The following is a 16,707-nucleotide window of genomic DNA, read 5'->3' as shown; positions in this document are numbered from 1 at the left end:
ATTCCTAATTGGAGCGCTCCCATACAGACCCGAATACAGACAAGGGATAAAATAACCGAAAAATAAATATGTAGTTTGTGGCACTTAGCTCGAATCGGCTCTTGAATCATCAGGAATCGTCAAAACCCCCTTTCCTTGGCAGGAAACTGCAATCGTTGTCGTGAACTAGGCCTCACTGCGCGTCCGCTCACTCCTGGCTTCGTCGAGAGCGCAGCAAACAAGCCTCGCTCATCCACTGGTCGTTCTTGCTTGGGAAAATCGCAGTTCTTCCTCCTCACGATCCCTATGAAGATGTCGGAACATGACCGTTCGTGATGAATCTTCCTTGCGCAAGAGCAATAGTGATCCTTCGCCATGGGATCCAGAACAAGAAGCCTGAGAAGAAGAAATGTCTGCCATTCCAATTATTTTGTACTTAAGGCTCTGACGTCATCCCACGACGTCTCCGTGTCCACTCCTATCAACGAGTCCCATCTTACCAGTCCTTGTGTCAGTCAAATCCCGGAACAATCGCTGCTCTTCGAGGCGTGGCCTCAGGAACCTGCCTGTGCATGTGTGCTCACCAAGTCGGTGTTATCAGAGATAGTGTTCAATGTCTTGTTTCCGGTTGGTTTTTATTTAGCATTATTAATTATGGTGTTGATTGCTTGGCTTGGCTATGGTGCATAGTACGGTGTCATAAGGAACACAGGAAAAGCTTACAGAGGCAATTACATACAGGGGATTAATTACTCATAATCCCTCGCTAATTAACAAACCCCACCCCTCTCATGGGTCCAAGATACAGGCTCTTCCACGACATACGCTCTACACAAATTTCCTACTTATGAATCATCGAGGTTTCTTCTTCTTCATCGTGACATACGTAGCATGGTAATCTATACACTCTACCTTGCTCTAAGGTAATCATTGTCTAACCCCTACAAACGTAATAGTATCATGCCCGCTCGGTTAAGCTGGCACCACAAATGGTCCTGGCAATGGTCTGGTGTCCAGACCCCTCACACTCTGCTCTCGGCCCCGCCTCGTCATTGCGTACACGCTGCATTCTCGAGGTGTTATGGTGGTTCAGCTCACAGCGAGAACTGCATGTGCGTTATTGGCAGGAAATCCCGTGAGGTGTACGAGGTGAAGCCGGGATGATGGTCTATTCAGGCATCACAGCTTAACGAGCAGGGCTTGACACAAAGGTGCGAAGGGACAAGCGGTGTTGGAAGTGCAAGAGGAATAAAGCAAGAGAACGAGAGAAAGTGAACAATAAATGAAAGAAGATGGAAAGCAGAATGATAACACGAAAGGAAAGAAGAAAGAAGAACGAATCGGATGAGAATATGCAATAGTAGAATTTGCAAGAGGCTCAAGGTTGGTGCGTGACTCGTAACACTCACTTCACTCGTCCCGCTGGCTCGCTCATGGCTTTTATTGGAATCTGTCTCCCCCCCCCCCCCCATTGCATCCCAAACAACCTCTTCCCCCTACCCCTCACTCTGTAGGAGGAGTTTGCCCACTGACAGATCCTTCCCCCAAGTACCTGATTGGTCTTCCAGTACTCGGACCCATGGTGATACCTGGTAATTGGCCCTTACAGTTCTGGTGTGCTGTCTCCCTTGAGATGATTGATCGGTCCCAGGTGTTCACCAAACCATTTTGGGGCAGCTATGTATAGTGTTGAGACCTGGGGTGTCTGAACGGTGGGCTGGGTGTGTAATGACGCTTTAGCAGAGGGATTGTAACTGGTGCGTATTATGTGACAAATGATTGTGGAGAGCTTGTGGAATAGGAAAAAGTACATATAGGATCTCTAATTAAACACTAGCAATGCATATCTGCTCACATGAATAGAGTATACAGCAATACCCCGGCCTACGTCATTAATGGGTTCCATAAGCCGTGACGTAACTCGGTTTTTGACATAAACTGGGCGTAATGCCTTAAAATGAAGACAAACACCGTAAAACTAAAGTAAATAACTCGCGAAAGTATATAACTATCGCTAAACCGAGTTGTTATTAAATTACGACGGTTACCCATGCCTTCATATTATTCATCCAAATGACGGGAAGAGACGCCTTCGGGGTGTTCTTAAGTGCCCGGGGGTTCGCCGCATGATGCACCAAGAGCGGCTTCAGCTTCAAGTCGCCGGTGCAATTACCCCCAAGCATTAGCATTAGCCGCTCCTTCGCGACTTTGTAGCCTGGCATGGTCTTCTCCTCCTTCGAGATAAAGGATCTGTCGGGCATCCTCTTCCAAAAAAGGCCTGTTTCGTCGACGTTGAAGATCTGCTCGGGCAAGAATCCCTCGTCCTCAATGATCTTCTTCAATGTGGCAGGAAATTCCTCGGCGGCTACGGTGTCGGCAGCTGCGGCTTCGCCCTGAATCTTGACGTTGTGCAAGCTGAAGCACAGTTTAAAGCGTGCAAACCATCCAGAGCTTGCAACGAAGGTTGTATCCTTATCCTCCGGGTACTTCTTCAGAAGATCCTGGAGCAAAGACTTCGCCTTCTCCTGTATCAGCAGCTGGCTCGTTGGTATGCGTTCATGGTTCATGGGGAATTTTTTTTTTCACGTCCTCCTATTATGATGTAGGAGTGACGTAAAGTCGTACATAATGACGTTCGCTGAACTGAAATTTACTCTAGAAGAGTGGCGTAAAGTCGGATTTGACGTAGGTCGAAATGGCGTAAAACGGGGTATTGCTGTATACTTAAAAGCTAAATCGAATGCTGTGATATAACTAGCTTTATTATATGGGTATGTGCTTCGTTCTCTCTGTGGGTACTAACCTGCAACAATATGTAATAGATATATGCTGGTACTGCAAAGTACAGACCATGAGACATGGAAGTTTTTACATGATGGTAATTTTGCCAAGTTACTAGATACAGCACTCCGTTTACAGCTATAGATCCAGACCATGCTCTTGAGCATGAGCACAAGATGAAGAAGATCAAAGGAGGTTACATAGACATCACAGGCAGCGAGTGTGCTTTGGGGAAGTACTTCATCATAGCTCCCACACTTTGTGGACTTTTGCAAGAATTCAAAGTCTATGCAGGAATTGAAACCAGCAAGGCACACTCACTCCATAATGAACTTGTTGGAGGAAAGAGTAGGAAGATGATAAAAAATACAGCAAAGATTGTCAAAGTCCTCACTAACCAGAGTAACCCATTTTTGAAAAGTTTCATTTTTAATGTTGACATTTGCTGTTACCCCGAGCAATGTTTGCAGTGATATTGAAGACTGTGATAATTCGTGGTGAAAATCCTTGATAAAGTTGGTTTCCTCTGGAATAGTAGACTTCATCATGAGCTTGTATGCATCAGTTGAATGTAGCTTCACCTTCCATCCAGATGGATCCATGATGATGCCCTCAGGCAAATCACAGGTCGTTTCATCATTTCTCAACTTACATTTTTTACAAGAAGGCACAGTCAACCCTAACTTAGAAGCTGACGTTCTTTCAGTTATAATCAAGTTATAATCATCTATCTATAATTCCAGTAATCTCTGTGTGTATGTGTGTGTGTATGTCTGTGTGTTTGTCTGTGACCGCTGTTTCTCGACAACCACGGGTCCGATATACTTGAAACTTGCCAGGTATATTGCTGGGGACCTGAGGATGTGCCTTTTCAAGGTTTCATATTAATCGGAGAAGTAGTTACCGAGCTATGGCGATTTCTTTACCAAACTCCGCAAGCCGTTCGCTTTGGACCAAACCATTTCATGTAAATAGAGGGGGGGGGATTGTCACCGTACTCGCAAGCCGTTCGCTTTGGCTTTGCGAATGGACCAAACCATTTCATGTAAATAGAGGGGGGGGGGGGGGGGATTGTCACCGTACTCGCAAGCCGTTCGCTTTGGCTTTGCGAATGGACCAAACCATTTCATGTAAATAGAGGGGGGGGATATAATTTTAGATATATATATAGTACGGGCACGCCCTAGTTCATGAAATGCACAGAGTTAATATAGTACCAAAAACCCTGGATATGTCAAATGCTATGTGCTTTGCTGGAAATTTATCGACATTGTGGCTTGAATACATCTTCTGGTGAAATCAGTTCCTTTGACCACTATCTCTTAGGCACTTTTGGAGAAACGACCCATGGCAACAGAACATCCAAGATAACACCAATTCATTATCATATCAATAACGATACTGAAATCGACAACCTTAAAAACCTTCTTTCACGTATCAGTGCTAAGGCCGAACTCACTAAATACATATCGGAGAAGCTCATCAGTCAATACCAGGGCAAGTCACAAAAACTTGTGTAGTCATGCATCACACAACAATGAAAGCCAATTGCCCCCTGTCTGGGGTTATCGGCATACCAGAGATGACAGCTGGTGAATACAATCTTGAAGAGGAGCCCAATTTGTTATTACCCTCGCCTGAGGAGAGGGTATTGCATTTGAGCCCGCTTGTCTGTCTGTTTGTGTGTCCGCACAGAATAAATATGATTTTCTCTGCAACCGTTGGTCCAATTGACAGGAAATTTTCACCATAGGTGCAACTCCACCTGTATATTTTTAAATGATAATTATGACGTCATAGGTCACGTGGTTTGGCCGCCATCTTGGAAAAACCGAAAAACTTTGCACCTCTATATCTCCGAAAGCGCTGAATAGAAAAAATTGAGACATGACTCATTGTGAAGAACTCTCCATGGGGAATAAAATATGTTAATGATGATGTCATAGGTGCCTCCATTATGACGTCATAATTTGTCAAGTATAAAACTTGATCCGATCAAGATGAAATTTCTTGAGCATAATCTATGAATAAATTAGTTTTGGGGAAAAAAAATAATGATGACGTCATCGGTCACGTGGTTCGGCCGCCATTTTTTAACACAAAAGCCTTAAGAAACACTGAAAATACATCCTGGCGAGGTTTTGCAATCTCTGATTGCTCTTTCTTGTTCAAAATACATTTGATGTAATACACACGGATCCACAATCTCTATGTGGTTTTTTTCAGTAGATACAGACCTGTTTGTTCTCCTAACAGGTCTCTATCCTTCACATCGAAAGTCAACAACTCTACTTGGAAAGAAGAGTGAGAGAATACACATCCAAGATGGATACCTAAGGCTGGGAATAAAGAGAGCTGAAGCTTTCATCGTGTGGTATGCTTTCAAGGGAACAGATAACACCGGATCATTTGCTGCCAAAGGTGTGTTCAGCCATGTAAAAGCATTTCTACAAGCCGGTGATTATATTGTTACAGCGGAGGGTCGTCCCGGTGTCCCAGTACGAATTCCAGCGGATCGCATCATTTTCAATGGCTCCGAGCTGGATCACATCTCCACTGTCACATGGCCATGCTAATGGCCAACCAATGTGTTGTGCTAATTTGGTGCCTTGCAACAGATCTCTGATGAACGGCCGAGCGGAGCCAATGAGCCTCACGGCGTGGTCTTTTATTGAGTGCTGGTCAGCCATAACTAATTAGTCTTTATAATTAAATGGGCTTGCCAAATTGCAATGATGATCACGACTGCCCGAACTCACCCCAAGACCAAGTATATTTAACAATAATTGTGGTCACATGGGAAATGGGAATACAAAGAAGCAAAACACAATAATGATTCAATAAAACCCCTTACCCACTACCGTGTATCGCACCCACGAAACAAACAATCGGAAGATTATTTAATTATCGATCTTCGGCCCTCAGTGAGATAGAAAACAGAGTGACAAGACAGAAAATACCCAAGCTGCGTCGTGAGACAGCTTGGAACCGATGCAAGAGGGTAGCTCAGGCACGTCCATGCAGCTGTCTGGCCTGTGAGGAGAGGTACGACTGGTTGGCTGGGTGAGAGTGTGGCTTTCACGCGGCAGCTCTGGTGACCGAAAGCAGCCTTCAGTACGGTGCTTCCTGGGTTTTTCCTCACTTCCTCTGACTGCACGCACATTTATATTCTCTCTCGTCCCCACCTTCTGCTGTGACCTACAGCGCCCTTCCCCGCTCACCCGCCATTGGGCCGAAGCGCAGTCTGTGGTGGGGCGACCATTCCCTACCTTTCAACCTGGTGGTGCTGGTTTTGTTGAGGTTGCTGGGATGTGGTGGCAACTTTTCTCGCCTAAACTATCGGCTGATGGCTCACCCAAACGCTATAAAGCACATAAAAGACAGATTACAGAGGGGCGAACATTAAATAAAGGTTCAAAGGAAGAGTGCCTTTTAGACACATTAGAGAAGGTTTACGCAATCTGTCTATACATAAAGCGACATATCTAATATCACGATTAAATTACCACACCCTTACCAGATATAACTAAACGATGCTAAGCAATGTTACCCCCTAGAAGTCATTTCCACAACAATATATTCCATGCATTTGCTAAATTTGGACGAACTAATGAGCTGCCAAATTGGATCTTTGGCGAAATGGAGCAGTATCTGTGCTTACTTTACAGGGCTGGTGATATCAGTGTAATGGGCAGTTGGAGATCTAAGGGTGGAATTAGTTTCACAGAAGGGAAAAGAAGGCCAACAACTGCCTCCAACTTTGGGAATATTAACTCCACACACATGCAGAGCTCACTGTCTGGCTCTAGTTTGGAAATATTCACAAAAGAGGTTATGTTTTCACCACTGGCCGTCTTCTGGTTGTTTGTCGGTGAGCAGCATATCTCAAAAGGTTATGAGTGGATTCGGCCAAAAGTTGGTGAACAGGTTGGGTGTGTGAAGAGGATGAATTTATTTCATTTTGGTGAAGATCCCGATCCTGCCTATCGGTGGGATACAAAACATAAACTGTTAAGCCTGACGGAGGTATGTGCTCTACTGAATGCTGTTCTAGTCAAACATGTGCTAACATCACCAAGAAGAGTGAACCTGTGAACCTGTGTAGCTTAGTTTCTGGGCCCAGCGATAGACTGTCATACAAGTGCTGCATATACAGAAATTTGAATGGTGTTGCATCAGTGAGTGTGCCATCCTTCAGAGGTAACATTGAGTCAGCTATATTGACGTCTAGCATTCATTGGTTGAAATTCGTGGCCAAAGTCGAAATTCCTGCTCTAATCTCTATCATGGGGGCACCGCATCAGCAGAATTGCTGTGCACCTAAAGTACAACACAGCAGTCAGACACTGCATATGACCACCTTTAGAGGCCATTTTTCCCTGCAGAGCAGGGCTTGGCCTTTTTCGGGCACCGTGGTCCCCTTTTTGAAGCAATGTTTTATGGCCGGATGCCCTTCCTGCCGCCAACCCTGTTGGTCGCCTCTTGCCACACACAGGGATTACCAGTGAACTGGTACTCAATTTGCCGACCTCGGAAGGATGACAGGCTGAGTCAACCCCCCCTAGCGTTAATGCAGCGATCGACCGGGATTCGAACCCAGGATCCAAGGATCCCAAGCTGGCACCCTAACCGCTAAGCCAACACCAATCAGACACTGCATATACATGGAAGTAATGAAAATAGACAACATTTAGCTTAGAGGGTTGATGGTCAAGTAAAGTATAAAACTACGTTTGTAATACCTTTTATTTATTTATTTGCAGTTGAACAGTGATAGTGAGATGATGAGTCGGCTTGGCTGCCAGCCAGATGATTTGATAAAGGTCGTGTCCATCATTGGCAACACAGGCGATGGGAAATCCCACACCTTGAACCACACGTTCTTCAATGGCCATGAGGTGTTTCACACCTCTGCTGCACAGCAGTCATGTACTGTTGGGGTGTGGGCTTCCTACGACCCAATACATAAGGTCATTGCCGTGGACACAGAAGGCCTGCTTGGTGTCACTGCAAACAGCAGTCAGCGGACAAGATTACTCCTTAAGGTTGGACATGCTTACTTTCGCATTTTTAACACAAATCACTTTGACTTTTTGTTTTAACGATGGTCTTGTATACAATGTAGTTCTCTTATGTAGTTTTTGTGTAAATTCCATGCAACATGAATATCAACGTTATCACCTGCCATATTTTCAGGTGATGGCCGTGTCCGACATAGTTATCTATCGAACGCGGGCAGAGCGGCTTCACAGTGACATGTACAAGTTCTTTGGACACGCGTCACAGGCTTACCTCAAACATTTTGCTGGAGAACTGAAGAACATGTCTGTGCGATGTGGACTGAAAGGTCCACTTTCTGTTCTGGGGCCGACGGTGATCATTTTCCATGAGACGCAGCACACCATCCTGCTGTCTGATGGTGAGGGTTTATAGCTGGATAAAGAATAACCGTCTAACTCCACATTGGAAATTTTATTACCCTGTTGTTATTTTTCAATGATTTTAATTTTGATATTGGCAGACTCAAAACGCCATTTAAATGAACCACAAACAAAATACTTGCAATATTGTCATTGGCAAGACCAAAAAGGTATTGTCTTGTTTTTCCACTTTTAAGGAATATTCCCCCCATTCCATTCTCCCCAAAATTGTCAGGTGAGGGAAAGAAAAAAGGAGAGACAGCAGAAATGGCTCTTCAAAGAAGTTTTCAAGAGCTCAACTGCGTCCCTGAAGCCTTCAGTTCGATCCAGTATGTGGGTACACGCACCTTTAACCCACCCACAGACTTTGGAGGCCTTTTGTACATCATAGAAAAACACCTGGAGAACAACAGCACACGAGCTCCACGACACCCTTCAGTGGTCTATAAAGCTCTTGAGGTAGACTTTGCAGTTTACACCAGGCCAGAAGGCACTGCTGATTTGTAGAACACATTTGTAATACAATTATCATTTATTGTGGTGTCTTGTATTTGATGGTTTTATATTTGATTTCAAGGCTATTTGGCTTTTAAAGATCTCCCTCCTTTATGAGTGGCTTTTTCATTACATTTTCATAATTCTCTTTGTCCTTGTGTGGATCTGCAGGCTTTAAGCGAAAGGTTCTGTGGGGAAATTCCTCTAAGCCAGATGTCCCAAAGCTCATTTTTTCCCGATGAGTACTTCAGCTGCCCTTCCTGCTGTCTCAGTTGCGAGTGAGTATTTTGCTGAATGATATTTTAAAACATTTCTTTTTTCTGGATATCCATCGTATTCTCCATCTGTCCTTACAACAAACAATTTATTCTGGCAGGTTATAGCTTCCTCTCTCTCTCTCTCCCGAAAATATTTACATGCTAGCAAAAGTACCCGTCCCCAGTGACGGGAAAGGTTTAAGTTAATGTATCAATTTAGGTTATTTCATGGACTTTATTATTATTATTCACACCATAGCCGCTAAAAGCGGCTGTTGGTGATATAAAGCAGTCTCTTAAAATAAGGAGCCCACCAACAGCCCAAAACTTGAAATTATCCATCCAGGTTATGGCGGGACAACCAATCCTGTTCTTCCCCTCTATCAATCCTTCAATGGAAGCTAACACCAAACTGCCAGGTCTTCTCTTCCAATAGCAGTATTTTGTCATCTTCCTCCTTTTGATGTGTGTCATGGACTTGAGAAAGGTTAATTGTGTTGCACTCTTGGTTTCACTCCAAGCCAAAGCTCTGAGCTATTTATGCCACCCACTGTGAAATGGTGGTGCAACATCAGGCGGCAGGGGTTGGATTTGACTTAAAAGAGTGTAGAATATAATTATATTTTTTAAATTTCGGTGCTCCATGAAGATCTGTATTAAATCTACTTTAATCCAGATGTTCATGTTGATTTTAATGATTCCTGGAAGGTGGGAAAATAAAGTGACTACCGGCAGATTTTCAAATGCACCGCGGGAACGCATGGACAGACACCACAGTTTGCAATATATATATATATATATATATATATATATATATATATATATATATATATATATATATATATATATATATATATATATATTTTTTTTTATGAACAGGAATCAAATTCCTGCGTGGGGCCAAGTGTGAAAAATTCTGACAATACGGGACTCCAACCACAGACCTCCATTGATTTATGCATCAACAGCCCACTGCGCTATTGAGCCAGCCATGATCTCCTCAGAACTTTCGACACAACACTGCGAGCTTTATAATGGCCGATGTCTTACGTGCCTGCGAGGCAGACCCCAAATGTTGGCGTAAGTATATATATATGCGTATGTATGTGTGTACATGCAGAAATGCATTGAAGATTAACTAAATTTTTATGAACAGGAATCAAATTCCTGCATGGGGCTAAGTGTGAAAAATTCTGACTCAATATGGGACTCGAACCACGGACCTCCATTGATTACACATCAACAGCCCACTGCGCTATTGAGCCAGCCATAATCTCCTCACTGTATTAAATTTACCTCAAGATCTGTATTAAATCTACTTTAATCCAGATGTTCATGTTGATTTTAAATATTACTGGAAGGTGGGACAATAAAGTGACTACCGGCAGTGTTTCAAATGCACCGCGGGAACGCATGGACAGACACCACAGTTTGATATATATATATATATATATGTATATATATATATATGTATATATATATGTGTATATATATATGTGTATATATATGTGTATATATATGTGTATATATATATGTATATATATATGTATCTATAATTGCCGGTAAGAAATAAAATGCACGATAAACTAAAACTATAATTCCTAAACGGGACGTCCCCACACAGACTCGAATACAAACAATGGGATAAAATAACTAAAAAATAACTGTGTGATTTATTGGGCACTTAGCTCAAATCGGCTGGTGTATCGTCAGGAATCATCCAGGCCCCGAGAACGCTATCTGGACGCGGCTCTGGCCTTGGTGGGAAGGCCTCAGTGCGCCCTCGTTCACTCGGCCGCGCGAAGCGAACGAGCAGGCATGCAGCTCGCTCCTCCAGCGGTGCCCGTCCTCACGAACTCTGCACCGAAAAACCGCAGTTTCCAGCCTCCTCACAACGACGAGCAAGATGTTCTAACACGGCCTTTCGCGATGGTGTCCAAAATCAGAAGGGGCGAAAGACGTCGGCACACTACCGTTCACGATGAGATTGACGAGAGAAGAACCAGAAGGACGTCGATGCCAAGAGGATAAAATGTCGGCACACGACCGCTCACCAACAAAGTCCAAAACGAGAAGGCGCAAGAGGGGCAATAACGACCGTTCGCTATGGTATCCAGAACGAGAAGGGGCAAGAAGGCCAAAATATCGGCCGGAGCATTCTTTTATCGTCCAGGCTCTGACGTCATCTCAACACGTCTCCGTGTCCGACCCTATCAGCGAGTTCCATCCTACCAGTCCTCTGTGCCAATCAAATCCTTCTTTGGGTGTGTCTCTGGGCGTTGGGCATGCCTCCACGGAGCTGCCTGTCCTGTGTGCTCACCAAGTCGGTGTTATCCACGACAATGCTTCATGCCTGGCTTCCAGGAGGTTTTTAATTGGTGTGTTTAATGGGCGATTTCTGGCTAGGTGTCTAGTGCGGTGTCATAAGGAACAGAGGAATAAATTAGAGGCAATTACAAACAGGGAATCAATTACCCATAATCCCTCGCAAATTACCAAGCCCCACCCCTCTGATGGGGATGAAGATACAAGCTTACCCGACATCCGGTCTACACGAATTTCCCTACTTATGATACATCGAGGTTTCTTCTTCTTCACGACAGTCGGAGCACACCAATCTATATACTCTACCTGGACTAAGGTATCCCCACCCCCTACAAATGTAACAGTATTATTATTTTTCTGCAAATGCAGGCCGTGTACTGTCTTCCCGCGGAAGGAGCTTAACAGCCATCCACTACCGAGATTTTTACTTCATCACTCGAATCTCATGACGCCTGGATGTTATAATCGAACACTTATTTATCAATCAATTATTAAGAGCCCTCATTGATCAGGGTCAAGACTGTGGTTGGCTGCAGGTAAAAAAACCAAGTCTATTGCAGAACATGAAATGTCCCACCTTCCAGTAATCTTTAAAATCAACATGAACATTTGGCAGACTCAAATGTTTATGTTGATTTTAAACATTAGGATTAGCGTCTTCAATCCTACCTACTGTAGGTAATAATACTTATGACTGTAGGTAATAAGTTTCTCTTCGTGGTTGAGGAGTGTGGAAAGGTAGAAGCGTAACCCAGTTTCCCTGAGGATGGATGATCCTTGTCACACCATCAGACGCAACGGGATGTGGAGGCAGTTTCATTGGCACAGGTTACAATCCTGGACGGTTGCCACTCCGACACGGGGAAGTCAGGGAAGGAATGTGAGAAACCCAGTTTACTGGCCATCTGAGGGATGGCACACACATTGATCAATGACCTTGCTCAGGACAAGACTCATGACGCCTGGATGTTATAATGACCACTTATTTATTAAAGAATTATTAAGAGCACATCGTTAGCTGCAGGTGCAAAGTGCATTACAGAGCAGGGAAATGGTCACCCCTTCCATCCTCCAAGGTGTGTCTTCTGTCTTCCAGAGCATGGCTTTGCAGGGTGCAACCCAAGCTCGCCTCTATAACTGGAGAATGTCAACTTAGAACAGTAATATTCATAGTGTCTGGTACATCTGTTGCTTCCTCTATCTTTATACACTGTATGTGTGTGTGATAGCAGAGTAGCCTAGCCACCCTCTTGATGGATTGAGTTTGTGCATTACTTGCTGAAAAGGTATAGTCTGTGTTTTGCAAAAAGACGATAGATGTATGTGTGCTGTATGCCTAAAAGGTTCGAGATGGTCTAGAATCTAGATTGTCTAAACTCTAAAGGGTATGTTCCAATAGCAGTTATGTTCTAAGGGGTGGAAAGGGTCTAATCTTTCAAGCACGTAAAATGTCTAAAGCTCTAAATGGTTAAGGATCCAAGCTGTCTAACGTGTTTGTCGGGTGAAAAGGGTCTAATTGGTGTTAAGATCAAAGTTGTCAAAAGGGTATAAAAGGTCTAAAGGGTGAAGGGGGTCTTAAAGTGTTGAAAGTGTCTTCAAAGGTAAAAGTGGTATTAGGGTCTTGGGGGAGGAGGGTCTTTAGGGATGTTTGGGAGTCTTGAGGTTGTTGGGTGTCTTGATGGTCTTGGGGAGCTTTAATGACCTTAAAGTTTTACAGGGTCTATGGGGTCTCAACTTGAGGGGTCTAAAAGATGTAAAGTGGGTTGAAGGAAACGAAGCGCTTACCTGAACGGAAGCACACGGGTTTATTCCCGAACGCACAATTAATAAACAAACACAACAATTGAAAAATGCCACACAATGAATTTAATGAAAGTAAATCAAAGCATAAAATAAAGGCCGATGTAAATCTAATATTTCCGACTGTGAGACTTCTCCACTCAGTCACAAATACAACACACAAGGAAAAGACAATGAAAATAAAATGTTTCTTTTAGACGGCCGGCACTCGGCTTTGGCCTCAACGAGGACTTTTAGGAGCTTGGTGGTCATTGAAGCTCGAAGCCCCACAGGCGGGAAGCGTGCAAGAAGGCCGCGGAGTCGCACTCCTCGGCGCCACGAACATGAGGTACTTTGTGAGGGTGGTCCTCTTTCTGGTCCCTCTGTCGTCCGGGGAAGCATAATGCGGACCCAGTCCACTACGACCTCAGCAGTGTCCGAAAAACCCCTCACAATCCTTCCGACTCGGCAAAAGTGATAGCTTTCTGAATGCACTGTAGATTTGTATATTTTTGTGGGTGTGATGTGCTTACCTTACTTCATATTCTCCCTTGCGTTCCTTCTGTGGCAACTTTTTTTTCCACATATGCAGGCCCAGCTCTCATGATATGTGCAATTGATTCATTCCAAACAGCTTATTCTGCTTCATATACAGTGCATTCAGAAAGTATTCAGACCCTTCACTTTTTGTTATGTTGCAACCTTATGCTGAAATCGTTCAAATTCATATTTTCCCTCATCAATCTACACTCAATACCCCATAATGACAAAGAGAAAACAGGATTTTAGAAAGTTTTGCAAATTTATTGAAAATAAAAAACGGAAATATCACATTGACATAAGTATTCATACCCTTTGCTATGACACTTGAAATTTAGCTCAGGTGCCTCCCATTTCTCTTGATCATCTTTGAGATGTTTCTACACCTTGATTAGAGTCCACCTGTGGTAAATTCAATTGATTGGACATGATTTAGAAAGGCACACACCTGTCTATATAAGGTCTCTCAGCTGACAATGCATGTCAGAGCAAAAACGAAGCCATGAGGTCGAAGGAACTGCCTGCACAGCTCAGAGACAGGACTGTGTCGAGGCACAGATTTGGGGAAGCCTACAAAAAAATTTCTGCTGCATTGAAGGTTTCCAAGAGCACAGTGGCCTCCATAATTCTTAAATGGAAGAAGTTTGGAACAACCAGGACTCTTCCTAGAGCTGGCCGCCCGGCCAAACTGAGCAATCGGGGGAGAAGGGCCTTGGTAAGAGAGGTGACCAAGAACCCAATGGTCACTCTGGCTGAGCTCCAGAGATCCTGTGTGGAGATGGGAGAAACTTCCAGAAGGACAACCATCACTGCAACACTCCACCGATCTGGGCTTTATGGCAGAGTGGCCAGACGGAAGCCTCTCCTCAGTTTTGTCTTTATGGGGTATTGAGTGTAGATTGATGAGGGAAAAAATGAATTTGAACGATTTCAGCATAAGGCTGCAACATAACAAAAAGTGAAGTGGTCTGAATACTTTCTGAGTGCACTGTACCACCTACCCCTCCCTTCCACCTTCTTTGTGAGATATGTTTCTGATAACTTTTGATTGTGTGTACTTTCGCGTTTGTTTGTTTGTTTCACTGTTTTCCCAATGATGATTACCTAGCAGCTAGCAGGCCACCAACTTGCCAGTTAGCCAGATTTTTCTTATACCAGATATATAACCAGATATGTTTCTTATACATTCTGTGCTTGCCCTTTAACATAGACCTTTGGAATAGCAAACAATATAAAAGTGTTGGAAAGCAAAGGGCAATGTATCAAGGGCTTTCTTTGGTAAAGTACAGAATGTGAAGTTGCAAATGCAATGTTGTACGTACTAACTGTATGATCTTTTTGTGTAGAGCTCGCTGCCTTAACAGCATGAACCATGGCAAAGATGGTGTTTCACATTCCACAGATCATCGCTGTAAATACACCCACCAGTATGACAACAGAGTACTGACATGCAAGGTGAGTTGCATTCAAAATGGTATCCCCCATTTAGGGAATGGTACAGTCAAGTGTATCACTGGAAAAGCTCTCAAGGAGATTAAAAACGGGTATGTGTCTATTTTTGTGCCTATTGTCAGTAATACTAATAATACTTATGACGGTAGGTAATAAGTCCACTCCATGTGTCTTCCCCCTACCCCTAATTTTTCCCCACATTCCCAATTTCTTCAAGTTTCCCTCTATTTTGTCCCCCAAGCTTGCTGTTGGTTGACAACCAACCCTGGTGTTGGGCTAGCGGCTAGGGTGCCGGCTTAGGATCCTAGGATCCTGGGTTCGAATCCCGGTCGATCGCTGAATTAACGCCAGGGGGGTTGACTCAGCCTGTCATCCTTCCGAGGTCGGCTAATTGAGTACCAGTTCACTGGTAATTCCCTGCTTGTCATTAAAGGCGGCAAAAAGGGTTGGCGTCAGGAAGGGCATCCGGCCGCAAAACATTGCTTCAAAAAGGGGACCGTAAAACAACAACAACCAAGGTTCCCGAAAAAGGCCAACCCCCGCATTGCGGGGAAAAATGGCCTCTAAAGGTGGTTATATATTTTTTTTAAAGCTTGCTGTTGGTGTGTTTCCCTCCTCTTTCTACATAGGCCAAGGGCCAGTGAAGCCCACTGTGCACCCCTCTCCACCCCCACTCCCCACCAGGACAATTTTTCATAGGTACTAAATTGTTCACTCGGATCAAGTGAATGAAAAACTAAATGTTCCCAGAAAAATAACTCATTTGCACTACAGTACACCTTGACCCCACTATTTGCGGGTGATATGTTCCAGGAAAGTGCCGCAAATTGCGAAACCGTGAATCGTGGGGCATTGTTTCAATGGAAAAAGGGGGTATTGGTTCCCGAATCACGAAAATCCGTGAAAATCCTCCAACTTCTCATCGATGAGCAGGTTCATGGAACGGTTCAGCATCATGGGTTTCAGCATGAAGTCCCCTTTTGTGTTTGTGCGAATAAGAGGTCCACTCAAAGGCATACTCTTCTGTGTTGTCCTCGATCCATATGCTGAGAGCCTACTCCATTCTTTCTATGTGGACATCCTGGACATGGGTGACAACCATCGTGCTTGATACAGCGCTCGCTGCAACACTTTCACGAAACACCTCCTTCTTCCGTATGTAGCGTACGGTGGATTCGTTGACGCTGTAATGTCTGCCCACAGAGCCCGCACTCTCTCCTTTCGAAAGCCGATCAGCTCCAATTTGTTGCCCAGGGACATCACATTTCTCTGCCTCTTGGTAGTCGACGCATCTCCGGGTGATTCTTGCTGCCCTCCCCTTTCCTTTGGAGAGACTGGAGCTGGAGCTTTGTTGAGCATATTACCCCACATGTGTCCACTCTGAAGTCACAAGAGAAAGAATTGATTAGTTCAAATGTATAAATAGGTGGGCTTAATACATGCGTGAGGACATAAATCCATAAACACAACTTCAATGAAGCAGGATCAGATAAAATGTGTGTAATCACTCCAACACTTCTAGAAATAAAACTACATGCAGCAATCTCAAGCACGAGTAATATCCCCATCTACAGTGCATTCAGAAAGTATTCAGACCCCTCCACTTTAATCACATTTTGTTATGTTGCAGCCTTATGTTGAAATCGTTTAAATTCATTTGTTCCCTCATCAATCTACAC

The 16,707-nt window shown here is 44.0% G+C and overlaps 1 protein-coding gene across 1 annotated transcript in view; it reads left to right on the top strand.

Moving 5' to 3' along the window:
* ZFYVE1 (zinc finger FYVE-type containing 1) overlaps nucleotides 1-16,707 on the top strand; it is a 44,996-nt gene that overhangs the window by 5,105 nt on the left and 23,184 nt on the right. The window contains exons 2-6 of the mRNA XM_068132128.2: nucleotides 7,524-7,805; nucleotides 7,957-8,179; nucleotides 8,416-8,639; nucleotides 8,847-8,953; nucleotides 14,923-15,031. Coding sequence (XP_067988229.2) covers nucleotides 7,524-7,805; nucleotides 7,957-8,179; nucleotides 8,416-8,639; nucleotides 8,847-8,953; nucleotides 14,923-15,031 — 945 coding nt within the window. The remainder of the gene's footprint in view (nucleotides 1-7,523; nucleotides 7,806-7,956; nucleotides 8,180-8,415; nucleotides 8,640-8,846; nucleotides 8,954-14,922; nucleotides 15,032-16,707) is intronic.

Source organism: Myxine glutinosa, chromosome 1 (genome assembly GCF_964187855.1).
Source record: "Myxine glutinosa chromosome 1, kmMyxGlut1.1, whole genome shotgun sequence".
Classification (NCBI taxonomy): Eukaryota; Metazoa; Chordata; class Myxini; order Myxiniformes; family Myxinidae; genus Myxine; species Myxine glutinosa.
Note: the sequence above shows the minus strand (reverse complement) of the source record. Positions and strands in the feature narration are given on the sequence as shown.